The sequence below is a fragment of the Vipera ursinii genome (genome assembly GCF_947247035.1).
Source record: "Vipera ursinii genome assembly, chromosome: Z".
Lineage (NCBI taxonomy): Eukaryota > Metazoa > Chordata > Lepidosauria > Squamata > Viperidae > Vipera > Vipera ursinii.
Window position 1 is genome coordinate 1,197,978 of NC_139517.1, and position 19,180 is coordinate 1,217,157.

The window sequence follows — 19,180 nt, forward strand, 5'->3', positions numbered from 1 at the left end:
CCTCTTCTCTTCCTTCTTTTCCCTGTCTCCTCCCCTCCCCCTCTTCCCTTCTCCGTTTCTGTGCCTCTTTGCTTCCCCTCCCTACTTCCTCCTGCCTCCTTTTCCCTCTCCTCCCCTCCCACTCCCTACTTCCTCCTCCCTTCCTCCTTTTCCCTCTCCTTTCCTTCCCTTCCCCTCCCTACTTCCTCCTCCCTCTCTCCTTTTCCCTCTCCTTTCCTCCCCCTCTTCCCTTCCCCTCCTTATTTCCTCTTCCCTTCCTCCTTTTCCCTGTCTCCTCCCCTCCCCCTCTTCCCTTCCCCTCCCTACTTCCTCCTCCCTCCCTTTTTCCCTGTCCTCCCCCTCTCCCCTTCCTTCTCCTTTTCCGTGCCTCTTCCCTTCTCCCTGCCTCTTCTCTTCCTCACCTCTTCCTCCTCCACTTCCCCACTCCTCCCCTCCTCCAAAGACCCCCCCAGGAGCCACGCGCAGCTGTTCGCCTTTATTGCCCATATTTGGCCCATATTTACATAAGGAAAAGACAGCCGGGAAGGCGCTTCCCTCGCAGAGCCCCGCTTTCGCCCACTGCCGACCGACCCCCGCCCGCCACTGAACGCGCATGGGCGTTTGGTGAGGGGGGGCTGTCTGGAGGACCCCCCCCAGATCGAGCGAAGGCAAAGCCAGCCGTGCTCATAAATAAGGAAGCCCGCAGATCCTTGGGGGGCAAAAACGCAACTTATAAAATAAGGGAGGGGGGGTTCCGGGGCGCAGCCCAGCGGAGGTGTGCCTCCTCGAAGAGGACTAGGAGCTTGTGTCCCGAGGTTCAGAGCGGGGCAGGTTCAACCGGGCCGCTGGCTCCGGTGCCTCGTCGGCCAGAAGGGGGCCGGCCGGCTGGCCTTTGGGTCGCCCCTCCGCGCGGCCAGCGGGCTGCTCTCCTGCCCAGGGGATCCCGGGAGAGGCTCAGCTGCGGAGCCCCCGGCCGAGCACGTAGCGGGAGGCCATGGCCAGATCCCAGCGGTGCTTCTCCAGGACGCGCCGGCATTCCTCCCAGGAGAGGGAGCTCAGGTTGAAGAGCTGGTGGACCTGGGGGGGGGGGAAGGGAAGGAGGGAAGGAGAGAAGGCAAAAGAGGGAGGAAGGAAGGAAGGAAGGCGAGAGGGAGGGAGGGAGGGAGGGAAAGGGGACAGGAAGGAAGGGGGATGGAAGGAAGGAAAAAGAGGAAGAGAGGGAAGGAGGGAGGGAGGGAAAGGAGACAGGAAGGAAGGGGGATGGAGGGAAGGAGAGAAGGCAAAAGAGGGAGGGAAATGGAGAGGGAAGAAGGAAAGGAAGAAAAAAGGAGGGATAAAAGCAAGAAAGGGAGGGAGGAAGGAAAGTAGGAAAGGGCGAAGGCGAGGACGGAAGACGCGGGTCATGCCAGAGGCTCCCGGAAGCCCCTCCCTCTCCCGCTGCCCTCCCCATCCAGGAGGCACAGCTGGAAAACAGCTGGCCGCCCCACAGGGCTTCCCACCTTCAGCAGCTGGACCGTCTTGGGCACCTCCCAGCTGTTCATCCGCAGGGCCTCCAGGCACTCCTCCGTGGTCACCCCGTGGACCCGCTCCTCCACCTGCGGGGGGGGGGGAGGGGAGGGGCAAACGGGCAGCCTCAGCCAAGGGGCCGCAGGGGGCCGACCCCCAACTCCCTCGCTTGGGGGGGCGGGGGCTCAAGAGAAGAAAGGGGCGCCAACGAGCCCTCCCCCTTCAAGGATTGGCTAGCCTTCCCGTGTCCAGCCCCTGCCTGTCTTTGGGACTACAATACCCATCTCCACCGGGAAGGGTTAAGCAGAATTCACGAAGGCAGGGGGTTGGACTAGACAACCTCCCAGGTCCCTTCCAACATCATCCTCATCCTCATCCTCATTATTATTATTATTATTATTATTATTATTATTATTATTATTATTATTATTATTATTAATTATTATTATTATAGCAGAGAGGGTGTTCTGGAAATCAGAGATGGGCAGCAAATAAATTTAATAAGGAATAAATTTAATACAGGTAATCCTCGACTTAATGAGCACAATCTGAGCCCAGCTAAGTCAGACCGTCGTTAATCTGAGTTTTGCCCCATTTTATGACCTTTCTGCCACAGTTAATTACTGCAGGCGCTAAGTGAGTCACACGGTCGTTAAGCGAATCGGGCTCCGCCCCATGGACTTTGCTTGCCAGAAGGTCGCAAAAGGGGGATCACGTGACACACACACACCCCGGCACGCTGCGGCCATCGTAAATACGAGTCAGTTGCCGAGCGTCCGAACCCTGATCACGTGACCACAGGGAGGCTGCAACGGTCGTAAGTGTGAAAAACGGTCATAAGTCACTTTTTCCAGGGCGGCCAGAATGGTCACTAAACTGTTGTAAGTCGAGGATTTACCTGTAAAGAATTTTTCCAAGGGGTTTTCAGATCAGCTCTGGGAATATCTCCCTGTGGTCTCCTTTCCCTTTAAGGAGCTCCACTGCAAGCTCTTCCAATCCACCAGTGATCCCTTCCTTGACCCCTAACCCAGAGAAGGAGGGGAAGGAAACGACCTCCCCCTCCCCAGCAGCCCAGCCCAGATCCAGTTTGAGAGGACAAAGCCCGGATGGATGCTCACAGGGTTCCCCCTCCACCCCACCCCCCCCGCTTTGAAACTAGACCCGGTGGGCCTCGTGGAAGGCGGTCCCTTACCTCCTTGATCTTCTTCTCGATCTCCCCCATGGTCAGCCTCGGCCCACTGGGCGGGAGTGGCCCCCCAGCGCCTTTGGGGCCCGGGCGGGGCCCCCGCTGCTCCTTCTCCTTGGCCCCCGCAGCCTCTGCCTTGGGCAGGGCCCAGGAAGGCAGGGCCGGGTTCGGGATGCGGGCCGCGGCCTTGGGGCTGCGGCTCTCCGGCTGAGGGGGGGACGACGGGAGGGGGGTGGGCAGGTCGCTGAACCGCCGCTGGGGGGTCCGGCTAGGCCCCTCCGTCCGGAACGGGGGGAACCTCGGCTTGTGACGCAGGATGGACCACTCGGAGATGGACTCCAGGCTTTTGGACAGGCCTGCAGGGGACAGCAGGGGGGGGAGGTTTAATAAACCAGGTGGGGGAAGAGGGGCACAAGACCCTCCCCCAAAAAACACCCATTAAGGGGAGGGGGAGACTCACGCGCCAGTTGCAGCAGCTGCTTGTTGTTGCTGGAATTCTGGGGACTGAGATTCCCCCCACGCACTTTTGGTTTCTTCCTAGGATGAAGAAGACGAAACACCCATGTTCCGCTTAGCGACGGCCCGTTACAGTCCGTCCTCGCCTCGCCCCCATTCCTTTGGTGTCTGTTCGAAGTTGCAACGGGCACGGGAAAAGTGAACTGATGACCGGTCCTCGTGCTTACGACCGTCACAGCCTCCCAAAGGTCACGGGAGCAAAAATTTGGGCGCTCGCTTGGCAAACCGGCACGTATTTATAACGGTCGCAGCCTCCCGGGGTCATTTTTGCGACCTTCCCGGCTGGCTTCCCACCAGGCTGCGGGATTCACTTAAGGACCGTGCCACTCGCTGAACAACCGCCGTGATTTTCTTCGCAGCTGCGGCGAGGCAGGGCGTGCAACGGAGCGAAATTCGCTTAAGAAATGTCTCGCTTAGCAACAGGCTCGTAAGTCGAGGACTGCCTACTTGGACCGTTGCTTCACCTGTCCTCAAGACGTGTGGGCTTCAACTCCCAGAATTCCCCCTGCTGGCTTTGAAGTCCACACACCTTAACGTGCCCGAGGTTGAGGAAGACAGGCCCAGAAAGACACCATCTGCAGACCCTGGGCTCAAATTTTAAGGGAGGGGGGGCTCCTTTTGCACATACTCAGGAACCCCCACACCCTTTCAGATATTCTCACCAGAAATTCCAGTTCCGATTGTGGCCGTAAGTTTGAGGACAATCTGTAATTCTTTTCGGGGCATGGAAATCAAACCGGGTGTCCCGGTTGGGTCCCTGATCCCACTGATGTGACTCCCCTGGGGTGGGGGTCCAGCTGCCCCCTCCCCTTTCCAGGCTCCTCTGCTTGCTGGGATGGCCTTAGCCCTACTTGCTGCAGCCTGGACAGAAAGGGCAGTACCACTGCTGACCACCAGATGGCAGGACACATACAAATACTGGGTATGGTCCTGCAGGGGTCCTAAGACACACCTTTTCAATGGGGTGTGTGTGTGTGTCTGTATGTGTGTGTGACGCCCAACCCCTCCCCCCCCAACACATACTCCTCCTTGTGGTCCGGAGACCCCCACCCTCGCTCAGGGTCGATGTCCCCGTGACTCAGGTGAAGGAAGGAGCTTCGGATGGGGTGGCTGATCCGCGTAGCTCCAACAGGGGGCGCCGCATCCTCAACTGCCGCCAGGACGGAAGACGGGAAGATGCCGACTTTGAGGGTCCGCTTGTTCTGCCCTCGCCAGGTGGACGATTCGGGGCTGGAGGGGCAAAAGAAAAGAGGGAAGGGGAGAATAAGAGGAATGTACCCCACGGGGTCCCCCGCTGGAGTTTTGGACTACAACTCCCATTGACGTAGGAAGCCGGGGAATGCTTGGGACAAAAGAAAATTGTCCTTGCAGCATCTCAAGGACAAAGGAATAAAATTACGAGAAGCCTTAAGCGAGTCTACATCGATGCTAGATGGATAAAGGTAAGCGGGGAAAGGGGTTGGCCTAGATGACCTCACGGACCCTTGACCTCTTGTGACTCTTGGAACAGAGGCGAGGAGCGATCAGAAGAGAAGAACGGAAATCGGACATGGAGGACTAGAAACTTGCAAAGCAGGATGGAGCTGAAGAGTTAGGCCGGCTGTGTGATTGGGAAGGGGGGGCGAGGGAGTGCAGACCCCTCCCCTCCCCTTCCCCACCCCGAAAGAGGTCCCAGCGTCTTCACTCACCCGCCTTCGATAATGGTGACCGGGTCGTTTGCTTCCACCCTTAGCCAGCCGGGCTCACCGAACGCACGAATGGCCTTCCTCTCCTTGGGACGCAGCTGGGTTAAAAAGACACACAGAGACACGTCTGAGGGGGTGTGGTTTAAAAAAAAAAAAGTCAAGCGGGCAACATTCCCGTTGCTAAGCAAGGCAGTTGTTAAGTGAGTTTTGCCCCACTCTACGACTTTCTTGCCTAGTCACTGCGGTTGTTAAAGTGAGTCACACCGTTGTTAAGCGAATCCGGCTTCTCCATGGACTTCACTTGTCAGCAGGTTGCAAAAGGGGCTCACGCGAACCCTGGACCCTGCAACCGTCGCAAATACGAGTCGGTTGCCGAGTGCCTGAATTTTGATCATGTGACCATCGGGATGTTGCAACAGCCGTAAGAGCAAAACACAGTCCTAAGTCATTTTTTTCACTGCCGTTGTAACTTCAAACAGTCACTAAAAGAATGGCTTTAAATCTGGGACTATGTGCGGACTTCAACTCCCAGAATCCCTAGCAGTGGCGGCAGCAACAAGCATAGCTGCTGGCTGGAGAATTCTGGGAGCTGAAGTCCACATATCTTCAGACCCTAAACCAAGGGTCTCTAAATTCCCTGCCTTCCGGATGTGTGGACTCCAGTTCCCAGAATCCCTAGCAGTGGCAGCAACAAGCATGGCTGCTGGCTAGGGAATTCTGGGAGTTGAAGTCCACATATCTTCAGACCCTAAAACAGGGCTCTTCAAACTCCCTGGCTTCCAGATGTGTGGACTTCAATTCCCAGAATCCCTAGCAGTGGTAGCACAATGGCTGCTGGCTGGGGAATTCTGGGAGTTGAAGTCCACAAGTCTTAAAAGTGGCCACGTTGGGAGGCCCCTGCCCTAGACAGGCTGATGCCAGCCACCTGGCAGTCCCAACGTAACCAGACAGGATCCTGGACCAAAAAAGAGCCTTTTTTCCCCCCGGACCCACCCCAGGTGTTGTGTGAACCCAGCCTTCCTCTGACCTCCTGCAACAGGTGGACAATTTCCCGGAATTTGGGCCGCTCTTCCGGGTTGTGGGCCCAGCACTTGAGCGCCAGGGCGTAGATGCCTCTGGGACAATCTTCCGTCTTTTCCAAGCGGCCTCCTTCTCGGTCGATTTTGATCATGATCTGGGGGGGGGGGTCAGGAAGGAAAAATAAAGCATCCGTTTCACGGTCAGGAGCACACAAGATCTGCCAGAAGCTCAAAAGTCGCTTAACGGGAAAAAAAATAGCTTTTTTGTGCTGTCTCTGCTATTTTTATAAATAACTTAAGGCAGCGAACATGCCTAATATTGCTTCCATCTCCTATTTTTTCCCCCAACACAACAACCCTGTGAGGTGGGCTGGGCTGAGAGAGGGACTAGGTCAAAGTCACCCAGCTGGCTTTCATGCTGTAGGTGCACTAGAACTCACCGTCTCCTAGTGATTGGCCCAATGTCATTCAGATGGATTTCATGCTTAAGGAGGGACTAGAATTCCCAGTCTCCTGGTGATTGGCCCAAAGTCACCCAGTCACTTAGACAACTGAGGTGGGACTAGAACTCACCGTCTCCTGGCGATTGGCCCAAAATCACCCAGTCACTTAGACATCTAAGGTGGGACTAGAACTCACCGTCTCCTGGCGATTGGCCCAAAATCACCCAGTCACTTAGACATCTAAGGTGGGACTAGAATTCCCAGTCTCCTGGCGATTGGCCCAAAATCACTCAGTCACTTAGATATCTAAGGTGGGACTAGAACTCACCGTCTCCTGGCGATTGGCCCAAAATCACCCAGTCACTTAGACATCTAAGGTGGGACTAGAACTCACCGTCTCCTGGCGATTGGCCCCAAATCACCCAGTCACTTAGACATCTAAGGTGGGACTAGAACTCACCGTCTCCTGGCGATTGGCCCAAAGTGACCCAGTCACTTAGACATCTAAGGTGGGACTAGAACTCACCGTCTCCTGGCGATTGGCCCCAAATCACCCAGTCACTTAGACATCTAAGGTGGGACTAGAACTCACCGTCTCCTGGCGATTGGCCCAAAATCACCCAGTCACTTAGACATCTAAGGTGGGACTAGAGCTCACCGTCTCCTGGCGATTGGCCTAAAATCACCCAGCCGGCTTTCATATTTAAGGCAGGACTAGAACTCACCGTCTCCTGGTTTCTAACCTGACGCCACAACCACTAGACCAAACTGCCTCTAGATGGCAGCCGTCATCAAACCCTTGCCCATTTTTGTGTCCGTTTTCGTGCATGGAGGAAAAAAAAATCAAACAGGCGGGTGTTTTCTTTGCCCGTCCGCCATCTTGACTTTTTTGACCACCACCCCTGGCAAAGCAGCTCTGAACAGTTTCTGGCTGGCCAAGCCCTTACCCCTTACCCGCCCCCCGCCCCCTCCAGGCCTCAGACTACACTTCCCATCATCCCCCAGACCGGCACCGGCTCTAACCACTGGCCCCTCCCCCGTGCCTGTTTAGAGGGCGCCCCCTCTGGGTCTCACCTGCCTGCCGCTCAAGCCCACCCAGGGCTCCTCGCAGTAGGAGAAGATCTCCCAGAGGGTCACCCCAAACATCCAGACGTCCGAGGCGCTGGTGAAGACGCCCAGGCGCAGGCTCTCGGGGGCGCACCTGGAGGGGCAACAAGGTGGGGTCGGTCACCTGGTCACCCGCAGCCCACCTGAGCTGGGGAATCAGAATAGAGCTGGAAGGGGTCTTGGAGGTCATCTAGTCCAACCCCCTGCTTAACCAGGAGACCCTCTACCATTTCAGGAAAGTGGATGTCCAATCAGGAAGGAAGGAAGAAAGCAGAATAGCAGAATAAAATTTAACAGAAGGATTGAAAGGGATCCTGGAGGTCATCTAGTCTAGCCCCTGCTCAAGCAGGAGACCCTTTATCATTTCAGACAAGTGGCTGTCCAGGAAGGGAAGGGAAGGGAAGGGAAGGGAAGGGAAGGGAAGGGAAGGGAAGGGAAGGGAAGGGAAGGGAAGGGAAGGGAAGGGAAGGGAAGGGAAGGGAGATAGCCGAATAACAGAGTTGGAAGGGGCCTTGGAGGTCTTCTAGTCCAGCCCCCCCCAGTCAATCAGAAGACCCTAGAGACCATTTCAGACAAGACCAGCTGTCTGGCCTCTTCTGAAAACCCACATCTCACCCTGAAATCCTGGTATGGTACGTTCCTTCATTCAGGTCTCGCCAGCACCCTGCAAGGCGCTAGTCCTCATGGCCGCTGAGGGCTCAGCAGCAGCCTGAGGAGATGGGAGAAGTGGGGGATTAAACCCTCCTGGCCTCGGAGAGCCTTACCAGGCGAACGGGATGCGCCGGTGGGCGGACATGACATAGCGGTCACTCTTGCTGGACAGTGGGCGCATCAGGCCGAAGTCGCCAATTTTGGCGTGGTCCTCGGTGACCAGCAGGATGTTCCGGGCGGCCAGATCCCGGTGGACGAAGAGCTTGGACTCCAGGTAAGCCATGGCCCCGGCCACCTGGACGGCATAGCTCCAGAGCTGGTGCAGAGGGAAAGGCGGCTGGAGCCGGTCGTAGAGGGAGCCCAGCGTGGCCAACTCCGTTACCTGCCAACAGCAGATCTTCAAACTTGGCCCTCTGATGAGTTGTGGACTTCAACTCCCAGAATTCCCCAGCCAGCGTCCACAAGTCATCAAAGGGCCAAGTTCGAGAGAAAAGGGTTAACAGTGCCCCCCCCGACCCATCGCCCCGTCCTCTGAACCCCAAAATAACCCAGCAGGACGGGGGGGTGGGGAAATAAAATTAACCAGAATAAATGTGTTGAAAGGCAATCCTAGATGGTTTCCCCCCTGGGTGAGTTACACAGGTCGTGTGAACTCAGCGAGAGAGAATCTTTGCACCCGTCTTCTGGATGCCCGGCCCCTCCTGCTCTTCATTTGCCCCTCCCCTTCCCAGGAAAAGTTTGGAAGGAGACTAATGGAATAACAGAGGTGGAAGGGTCCCTGGAGGTCATCTAGTCCAACCTCCTGCTCGAGGAGAGCCTTACAGAATAACAGAGTTGGATGGGACCCTGGAGGTCATCTAGTCCAACCTCTTGCTCAAGGAGGAGACCCTAAACCTCCAGTGACGGAGCATGCACAACTTCTGGAGGCAAGTCGTTGGGGTCCCCCTTACCATCTTGAGGGGCTGGGTGAGCACCACCCCGTGGAGGCGGAGGAGATTGGGGTGATCCAGGCAGCACATGGCGTTGACCTCATTGAGGAAGTCAATCAGGGCCCCCGGATCGGAGGAGACGTCCGACCGCAGCGTCTTCACGGCCACCGGGATCTAGCAGAGGAAAGGAACGCAGCTGCTGCCTAACAAGGCACAATGCTCCCTCTAGACAGTCCTCGAATTGCGACACTTTCATTTAGTGACTGTTAAGCGAATCTCGCTTCCCTATTGAGTTCGCTTCCCAAAAGTTCGCAAAAGGGGATCCGCCTGAACCATGGAACACTGCAACCGTCGTAAATACGAGTCAGTCGCCAAGCATCCAAATTCTGATCACGTGGCCACGAGGATGCTGCCACGGTCGTAAGTGTGGAAAACGGTCATAAGTCAGATTTTTAGTAATTTCAAACGGTCAATAAACAAATTGTTCTACGCTGAGGACTACCTACATCAGGGGTCTTCAAACTTGGCCCTTTTATGGACTTCAACTCCCAGAATTCCTCAGCCGGTGTGAGGGAACTATGACCCTTTGATCACTTGTGGACTTCAACTCTCAGAATTCCTCAGCCGGTGTGAGGGAACTATGACCCTTTGATCACTTGTGGACTTCAACTCCCAGGATTCCTCAGCCGGCGTGAGGGAACTATGACCCTTTGATCACTTGTGGACTTCAACTCCCAGAATTCCTCAGCCCACGTGAGGGAACTATGACCCTTTCATGACTTGTGGAGTTCAACTCCCAGAATTCCTCAGCCAGGCATGCTGGCTGAGGAATTCTGGGAATTGAAGTCCACAAGTCATCAAAGGGCCAAGTTTGAAGAGCCCTGGATTAAAGAGTCACGCTCAATTTTACAACATTTTTTGATACAGCTGGGGTCACAGGATGCTGCGACCGTCGTAAAAACACGCTGCTTGCCAAGCGCCTGAATCTTGATTCCGTAACTGTGGGGATGCTGCAAGCGTCGTAAGAGTGAGGACCAGTCGTAAGCCAATTTTTTTTGGACATGGTAACTTGGAACAGTCGCTAAACAGACTGCCTCTTTGTCAATTGCTGGCTGAACCAAGTTGCGTTCCAAGGACCTGGGCGCCTAGTTTGGCCAGGCGCAGGTAAAGCCGGGGTCCCTTTTGCCGAGCAACAGGCAGGCCCATGGGCCAGGCGCTTACCAAGACGCCCCCCGGCGCGTGCCACTCGGCGCGATGCACCACCCCGAAGCATCCGTCGCCCAGCCGCTCGCACATGTGGAGGTCCCACTCGCCAATCAGGCACTTGAGGGAGGCGTCCGTGTCCAGGCGGGGAGGAGCCGGGCGCTGGGGGTTGGGGGTCTCTTCGTTTTCTGGGATTCGTCCCCCTGTGAACATCTGGTGGGGCAAAAAAGAGAAGGGAACACACGGTGGCACAGGTGCCCGTCGCGGTGGCGCGAAGCGCTAAACCGGAGCGAAGTTCAGATTTGGTAGACAAAGTAAATTCAGACTTAACTCGGGGTTTCCACGGCCTCCACCCTCCACTCGTCCGTAAGGTGGAGAAATGGGCCAAACCCAAACATCTGGCTGACTCTAACGGGACCCATAGTAGCAGTGACAGGCACCTTGGGGGCAATCCCAAAACATCTGGAGCACCAGTTGAATACCGACGGCATTGGCAAAATCCCCAGCGGTTAATTGCAAAAAGATTGTAAACCGCCCAGAGTTCTCTTGTGATCAGATGGGGCAGGGTGGGGCAATACATTTTACAAACAAATAAATAAATGATAGATAAATAGATGCAAGAGAGAGAGAGAGAGAGAGAGAGAGAGAGAGAGAGAGAGAGAGAGAGAGAGATGCATGATAGAGATAAAACATGATAGATCGTGATAGATATATGATAGATAAATACATAATAGATGCATGATATAGATAGTTACATGATAGACACATGATAGATAAATGAGATAGATAAATACATGATAGAAAGATTGATAGATAGATAGATAGATAGATAGATAGATAGATAGATAGATAGATAGGAGAGATATAGGTAGATATATACATGATAGATACATAGATAAATACATGATAGATAGATACATGATAAATGATAGATATAGATAGATAAATACATGATAAATACATGATAGATAGATAGATAAATACATGATAGATACATGATAGATCATAAATGATATAGATAGATAGATGATAGATAGATAGATAAATACATGAGAGATAGATAGATGATAAATACATGATATAGATAAATACATGAGAGATAGATAGATAGATAAATACATGATAGATACATGATAGATCATAGATAAATGATATAGATAGATAGATGATAGATAGATAAATACATGAGAGATAGATGATAGATAAATACATGATATAGAGATAGATAGATAGATAGATAGATAGATAGATAGATAGATAGATAGATAGATAGATAGTTAGATAGATGATAAAGATAGATAGATAGATAGATAGACAGACAGACAGATAGATAGATGATAAAGATAGATAGATAGACAGACAGATAGATAGACAGACAGACAGACAGATAGATAGATAGATAGATAGATAGATAGATGATAAAGATAGATAGATAGATAGATAGATAGATAGATAGATAGATAGATAGATAGATAATAGATAGATAGATAGATAGATAGATAGATAGATAGATAATAGATAGATAGATAGATAGATAGATAGATAGATAGATAGATAGATAGATAGATAAATGGCAGCTTGACTTGGAATAGCTGACATCCTTTATCCCCCAATCAAACAACCACATTTGCCTATTTCAGGTCCTTGGGAAGGACTCAAGAGGCAGACAAAAATGCCAAATCCAACCTAAACATCTGGCTCAACATGCAACAAATCATAGTTGTGATAAGCGTCGTGGATGCAATCCCAAAACATCTGGAGCACCCCTTGATCAGCATTGGCATTGACCAAATCCCCCATCGGTGAATTGCAAAAGGCAGCTTTGCTTGAAAGAACTGATGTCCTCCGGGGAGGCCTTCAACCCCATCGAAAAACATCTGTCCAGCCCAGATCCTCAGGAAGTGGATAAACGGGCCAAATCCAGCCTCAACATCTGGCTGACTTCGCAACCAACTATTCTGTAGTAATAATAGAGCCCTCTTTCTAGAATGATAGCTTTTCTCCAACAAACAGCCACGTCTGCCTATCTTAGGTGTTTGGGAAGGACTCGAACAGTGGATGAAAAGGCCAGCCTGAACATCTGGCTGGCCAGGCAAGAAGCAGCAATAACCACAAAAAAACAATAGTACGCAAAATTTAATAAGCACGTTCCAAACATCCTCCTGAGCGGCAGTCAGGAAGGACAACCTGGGCGAATCCCGACAGGTTTGGATGCCTTGCAGGCGCAACCAAAGACGGTCCGCGCAAGAGATGGTTGAAGCCAACGAAGAGAACGCCCCGGTTCTGTTTGCCGACAGCATCGGCGGACACGGCAAAGACAGGAGCTCGCAGGCAAATGACAGTTTATACAGGATTTGAGTCACTCGCTGTGGCCGATTGCACAATTGGCGTCACCTGAACAACATTGTGATGGGGGTAGGGTGGGGTGGGGTCCTCAGGGATAGCTGAGCTGGGTGGCTTCCTTGCAGATGTTTCGTGACCCAACTAAGGAACGTCATCCGTGCTGGGAAGAAGGGGAGATGCATTTCCAGCACGGAGGAGGATGTTCCCTCGTTGGGTCAGGAAATGTCTGCAAGAAAACAGCCAAGCTCAGAGAGCATCAGGGACCCCTCACTCCTCCTCCTCTCCTCCTCCTCCTCCTCCTCCTCCTCCTCTTCCTACACTCCCTTCTATCACTGATGACGTTCCCTAGTTGGGTCATGAAAGGTCTACAAGAAAGCCATCAAGCTCAGAAACCACCAAGGACCCCGTAGTCTTCCTCCTCCTCCTCCTCCTCCTCCTCCTCCTCCTCCTCCTCCTCCTCCTCCTCCTCCTCCTCCTCTCTGCAACCCCCCTCCCTTCTATCACTGATGATGTTCCCTAGTTGGGTCACGAAACGTCTGCAAAGAAACCCCCCAGGACCCCCTCCCAGTTCAGCCCTGAGCTACAAAGACTCTCTTCTATTGGCAAGCGGTGGCATCGCTTCCCCACCCCCTCCGGAAATAAATCCCCACCCCGTCTTTCGCTTCCCCAAATCTGCACCAGGTCAAAACAGCCGGATTCCCACGGCTTGCTGCTAAGAGACGCCAGGGCGAGTGTGAAGCCCACCGGGTGTGTCCCTTCAAGGGAGGCTCCGGGCACCCACCTTATAGACCCAGGACTTGGGACGCTGGCTTTGACCCTTCCGGCGTTTCAAGGCCTCTTCCAGCCGCCGCTGACCTGTAAGACAAAGCGTCAAGCGGTGGGACGATTCCTTGGTCCGAGAAAACCAAACTCGCGCCCAAATGAAGGTTGCCGGCAAAACAGGCAACCTGATAAGGGGCTTTGTGATCTCCTGGAGATGGTCCCAACATAAGTTCCTTTCTATACGTCGGGGGTCTCCAACCTCGGTAACTTGAAGACTTGTGGACTACAATTCCCAGAATTCCTCCGCCAGCCATTCCCCCCCCACACACACATTTTGCTTAAGTCAAGATATATTACATCTATCACATTCCCACCATCTATTAAGAAAGTTACTTTATTGGGGCGGGGGGGGGAAGGCGATAAGGTAGTCTATTTACATTCCTTCTTGTATCCATGCTGAATCCTGGCAAATCTTTGCTGAGTAGGGAATTCTGGGAGTTGAAGTCCACAAGTGTTAAAGTTAGCAAGATTGGCGAAAAAGTAAATGAAGGGGAGGGGGGAATGTTGTTTTTATCCACCGGCTAGTGGTTCTTGGAAAGGGGAGATTTTTATATCTGATTTCAATAGAGTTACGTCCCTTTTGAAGCCCCGTTTCATCCTCCTTGTATACCAGGCACCCTCCCCGGCTTTTCCCCCTCTGGTGCCCATGAGGACTAGAAACTTTGGGAGTCTTGCGAGAGATGGCACCTCTGAGCAGACTCCTCCGTGCCAGGCGCCCTCAACTTGCAACTGTTTAGCGACCGTTCAGAGTTACAGCCGCCCTGAAAAAGCTGATTTATGACTGCTTTTCACATGACAGCAGCCCCCGTGACCAAAATTTGGGCTATTGAGGAGCTGCCGCATGTTTATGACAGTCACGGTGTCCCCGGGGTCACGTGATCCCCTTCTGACAAGCGGATTCACGGAACAACAGGAAAAAAAAAGTCATAAAACACACTTAACAACCATCTTGCTTAGCATGGTCCTAAATCCGAGGATTACCTGTGTATCTATTTTAAACAGGCACGTGTCCATTTTTTTAACCCCTATTCCCTACTCCTTTCATACTGCACTCCCTCCCCACCTTTTTTTCCGTGCACCTCATGAGGACTAGAAGCTTGCCAAGTCTTACGAGAGGGGGCAGCTCTGAGCAGGACCCCTGGCCTCACCTGGGCGCCCCAGGCCGATGCGGTCCAGGTCGAGGGGCTTGACGTAGTCGAAGTGGCTCGGACGGGTGACGTGGAGCTCATCTCGGATCCTGGTGTAAAACTGCTCCAGCTGAATTTCGCTCAGCAGCTGCAGGAGCCATTCGGTGCCGTCGTCTGGCGCCATCGGGGTGGGGTGGGGGGGCCCTATGGGGTGCAGGAGTAGACAAACCTCAGATTGGTGGAAAAAGCACAAGCCACTTTCACGGGGGGGGGGGGGGGCTGCTGTGAAACCAGTCAATGTTTTTGCCCAGTTCAGGTTCAATGATCAGCGGAAAGATTTTTGTCAATTCCAGACTTCTCCTGCTAGGCGTGCAGCTTGGCTTACTGGCTAGAGCGAGCTTTTCCTGAGAGGATCTGTGTCCTGCCCACAGGTTCCAGAAGGGAAAAAAAATATTATTGTTATTTTCTCTTCTGTTTTGCAAATACACTAAGAGTTTCTGTACCAGACAAATTCCTTCTGTGGCTAATGACGCTTGGCTAAATAAAGTATTCTATTCTTTTATTATTCTATTCCATTCCATTCCATTCCATTCCATTCCATCCCATCCCATCCCATCCCATCCCATCCCATCCCATCTTATCCTATTCTATTCTATTCTATTCTATTCTATTCTATTCTATTCTATTCTATTCTATTCTATTCTATTCTATTCTATTCTATTCTATTCTATTCTATTCTATTCTATTCTATTCTATTCTATTCTATTCTGTATTATATTTCCCATCGCCATGCCTTTGTTAGAAACTTGCCATATATTTGCCCTAATTTGAAAAATTTTCTAGAGGGTGTTGTTTTTTATTTTAACTCCAGGAAACCACTCTGCAATCGCCGGAGTCCGAGTCTAAGGTTCTAAGTTTAAGAACTAAATAAAGAGATGTGATTATCCCCTCTAGATAACGATGACCAGTGGAAATGTCCATGCAAAAGGGGTTGCTGGAGGACGGACGTCAGAGGGGCAGGGGGGATCAAAATGTAAAAAAAAAAAAATTAAGAAGAAACTGGACAGACATTGGTCTGAAATGCTATAGGGTTTCCTGCCTGAGCAGGGGGTTGGACTAGATGACCTCCAAGGTCCCGTCCAACTATGTTATTCTGTTACAAAGGGGACAGGGGCTCCGAGGGGGATGATGATGATGATGACGATGATGACGATGACAACAACAACAATAATAATGATAATAAAGTTGGAAGGGACCTTGGAGGTCATCTAGTCCAATCCCCTACTCAGGCAGGAAACCCTGGCCTATACCATTCCGGACAAATGTTTGTCCAATCTCTTCTTAAAGAAACCTCCAGCTATGGAGCACCCACAACTTCTTGAGGCAAGCTGTTCCACTGGTTAATTGTTCTCTGTCTGGAAATTGTTAACTGTCAGGAAATTCCTCCTTAATTCCAGGTTGCTTCTCTCTTTGGTTAGTTTCCACCCATTGCTTCTTCTCCTGCCTTCAGGTGCTTTGGAGAATAGCTTGACTCCCTCTTCTTTGGGGCAGCCCCCCCAAATTTTGGAAGACTGCTATCCTGTCTCCCCTGATCCTTCTCTTCATTAAACTGGGCATCCCCGATTCCTGTAACTGTTCCTTGTATGTTGTAGCCTCCAGTCCCCTGATCATCTTTGTTGCTCTTCTCAGCCCTCTTTCCAGAGTCTTCACATCTAATATGGTATTTAGTATATATATATAATTTAGTATATATAATTTCCCCTCATCTCCCTGCACGGGCACCCCCACCCCAGTGAGGTCTTCCCAGCCTGATGCAAACACGGACCAGGGTCATCTGATCCTACGGATACCAAACTGACCAGGCCTCCTTGTGGGTTCGATTGGGGGACGGGGGGGGTGGTCCTCTGACTCACCTGACAGAGGAGCAGGGGGTCTGCTTGAGGGCGGGGGGGGGGGTTGCTAGGCCCACCCTATGAGTCCCTGGAAGAAAAACAACCCAGCACCTGGCTCTGGGGAGGGGAGAGGAGGGGCTGACCCCCCCTCTCCAAAGGGCTGGGCGCTGGCTAGAAAAAAAACCTGCTCTCTCCTTCCAAGGTTGAGTATGGCAGGAATGAAGAGTGGGGGGGGGCTGCCCCCAGATGGGGGAGGGTCTGTCTCCTGATGGCCCTGATGGCCCTGGCCTGTGGCAGGGGTCCTCAACTCGAGCCTCCGAGAGAGGGGAGGGACAACTGAGCACGGGGTTGGACTAGATGACCTCCAAGGAGCCTTCCAACTTTTTTTTATTATTTTTATTTTTATTATTATTATTATTATTATTATTATTATTATTATTATTATTATTATTAATTAATTTATTATTATTATTATTATTAGACTTGGTTGGGCGTTCTTTGCCAAGTGGGCATCTGCCCCCCCTCCGCGCAAAGGCTGCCCTCTCCCAATCCTCTGCCCCGCCCCCACCCTTGCCGGAAACTGCCAGAGAAAGGGGAGGCATTAGCAGGCTGCTAATGGGGCTCTTTCACAGGGCCCCTGCAGGTTTTGCAAATGAAAAGGACATTAATCCCTCTAAATGTTTTTAACACACACACACACACAAAAGCACCCCAGCAGGGGATGATTTTGCTCTGCAGGAGAGGCCAATAATAATAATAATAAAGTTGGAAGGGACCTTGGAGGTCATCTAGTCCTGCCCCCTGCTCAGGCAGGAAACCCTAGACCATTTCAGGCAAATGGCTGTCCAGTCTCTTCTTAAAAACTTCCAGTGTTGGAGCATTCACAACTTCTGGAGGCAGGTTGTTCCACTGGTTAATTGTTCTCACTGTCAGGAAATTCCTCCTCAGTTCCAGGTTGCTTCTCTCCTTGACTAGTTTCCATCCGTTGCTTCTTGTCCTGCTTTCAGGTGCTTTGGAGAATAGCTTGACTCCCTCTTCTTTGGGGCAGCCCCTGAGATACTGGAAGGCTGCTATCGTGTCACCCCTCACCCTCCTCTTCATTAAACTACACATACCCAATTCCAGCAACCGTTCCTTATATCTTTCAGCCTCCAGTCCCCTGATCACCTTTGTTGCTCTTCTCTGCACTCTTTCCAGAGTCTCAACCTCTTTTTTTACATCGTGGTGACCAAAATTGGATGCAGCATTCCAAGTGTGGCGTTACCAAGGCCTTGTAAAGTGGTATTAACACTCCACGTGATCTTGATTCTATCCCTCTGTTAATGCAGCCTAGCACTGTGTTGGATTTTTTGGCAGCTGCCGCACACGGCTGGCTCATTGTAAGTCATGCCAGCCACTCAGGGTTTTTCATTTATTTCCTGTAATCCATGTCATGGAATCAGAGTAGGGGGTCCCTCAAGAACATCTAGTCCAACCCCTTGTTCGTGCAAGATCTACTAAGGATCAAGGACTTCAACTCCCAGAATTGGAGCTATTTATATTCTCTTATAGCGGCTCTTCCCAGAATTCCCCAACCAGCACGCTTTAAGAGGGATGGACTTCCCCTCCCAGAATCCCCCAGCCAACTCTCTGTCATGAGAATTAGGGTTCAAAGGTCAATTCTACGAGGGGGGCCGTGAATCTCCTCTCTCACCTCTATTTAGTTTTCCCTTTCACAAAAATGGCCTGGCGGATAGCCTTGTAAACTCAATTCTCCCGCTGATTTGACTCATTTAATTTATTTATTGATCAGAATCACTCCCTGGCAGAAGTAGTGCACAAATAAAGCATTAAAACCACACAAACTGGGTATAAAACTTTTAAAATAGAGGCAAGCAGATTTAAAGTTTTGTCACGGAAAAGCGAATTTATGCCGCCGTGGAGTGTCAGAAACATCAAAGGAAACTTGATACAGGTAGTCCTCACATTTACGGCCGCCCATTTAGTGGCCGAAGGTGTCACACCACTGAAGAAAGCGACTTACAGCCAGTTCCTCCCATTTACAACCAGCAGAATTTTCCTCAATTCACGGGATCAAAATTCAGACACTCGGAAACTGACTTGTACTTATGACGGTTGCGGTGTCCAGGGGTCAGGTGATCCCCCTAGCGACCTTCCCGGGGGGGCTTCCGACAAACAAGGTCCCGTGACCCCAGCATGTTGCAACCGTCATAAATACGAGTCAGATGTCAAGTGTCCGAACTTCGATCGATTAAGCGTGGGGATGCTGCAATGGTCATTAAGCGTGAAAAGCTGAGCGAAAGTCCATTTTTTTTCAATGCTGTTACAACTTTGCTTGTAAGTCACCTTGACCTGTAGATTTTTTATGGGGGGGGGGCTTCAAAGAGACCTCCGACCTCATTAACGGCTAATAAAAACAAATCTCCGGAAAGACATGATTTAGAATTAAGATAGCACTCCCCCACTTTTTTTTTCTGATACGGGAAATGTGAAGATAAAAGGAGGATTGATTTGAATAAAATTTTTTAGCTATATAAATAATGACTGATAAAGATATTTCAAATGCCGATGGGAAATCAAACCTTAACAAGAGCACGAAAAAAACAGGATATTGATGAATGAATTGACATTATGGATTTATGAATTGATGTATTGTTATTTGTATGATATTTATTTATTTATTTATTTATTTATTTATTTATTTATTTATTTGATTTATATACCGCCCTTCTCCCGAAGGACTCAGGGCGGTGTACAGGGCAATAAAAATAA

At 51.3% G+C, this 19,180-nt stretch overlaps 1 protein-coding gene across 1 annotated transcript in view; it reads right to left on the bottom strand.

The window, feature by feature from the left end:
- Nucleotides 1–352: 352 nt before the first annotated feature.
- Nucleotides 353–19,180, bottom strand: part of TNK1 (tyrosine kinase non receptor 1) — a 20,636-nt gene continuing 1,808 nt past the window's right edge. The window contains exons 2-14 of the mRNA XM_083377672.1: nucleotides 14,538–14,720; nucleotides 13,349–13,422; nucleotides 10,243–10,437; nucleotides 9,043–9,195; nucleotides 8,206–8,474; nucleotides 7,409–7,535; nucleotides 5,900–6,046; nucleotides 4,876–4,970; nucleotides 4,211–4,417; nucleotides 3,132–3,208; nucleotides 2,678–3,027; nucleotides 1,479–1,574; nucleotides 353–1,056 (exon numbers count right to left, since the gene is read on the bottom strand). Of these exons, the coding sequence (XP_083233798.1) occupies nucleotides 934–1,056; nucleotides 1,479–1,574; nucleotides 2,678–3,027; nucleotides 3,132–3,208; nucleotides 4,211–4,417; nucleotides 4,876–4,970; nucleotides 5,900–6,046; nucleotides 7,409–7,535; nucleotides 8,206–8,474; nucleotides 9,043–9,195; nucleotides 10,243–10,437; nucleotides 13,349–13,422; nucleotides 14,538–14,700 (2,076 nt within the window). The 5' untranslated portion in view covers nucleotides 14,701–14,720 and the 3' untranslated portion in view covers nucleotides 353–933. The remainder of the gene's footprint in view (nucleotides 1,057–1,478; nucleotides 1,575–2,677; nucleotides 3,028–3,131; nucleotides 3,209–4,210; nucleotides 4,418–4,875; nucleotides 4,971–5,899; nucleotides 6,047–7,408; nucleotides 7,536–8,205; nucleotides 8,475–9,042; nucleotides 9,196–10,242; nucleotides 10,438–13,348; nucleotides 13,423–14,537; nucleotides 14,721–19,180) is intronic.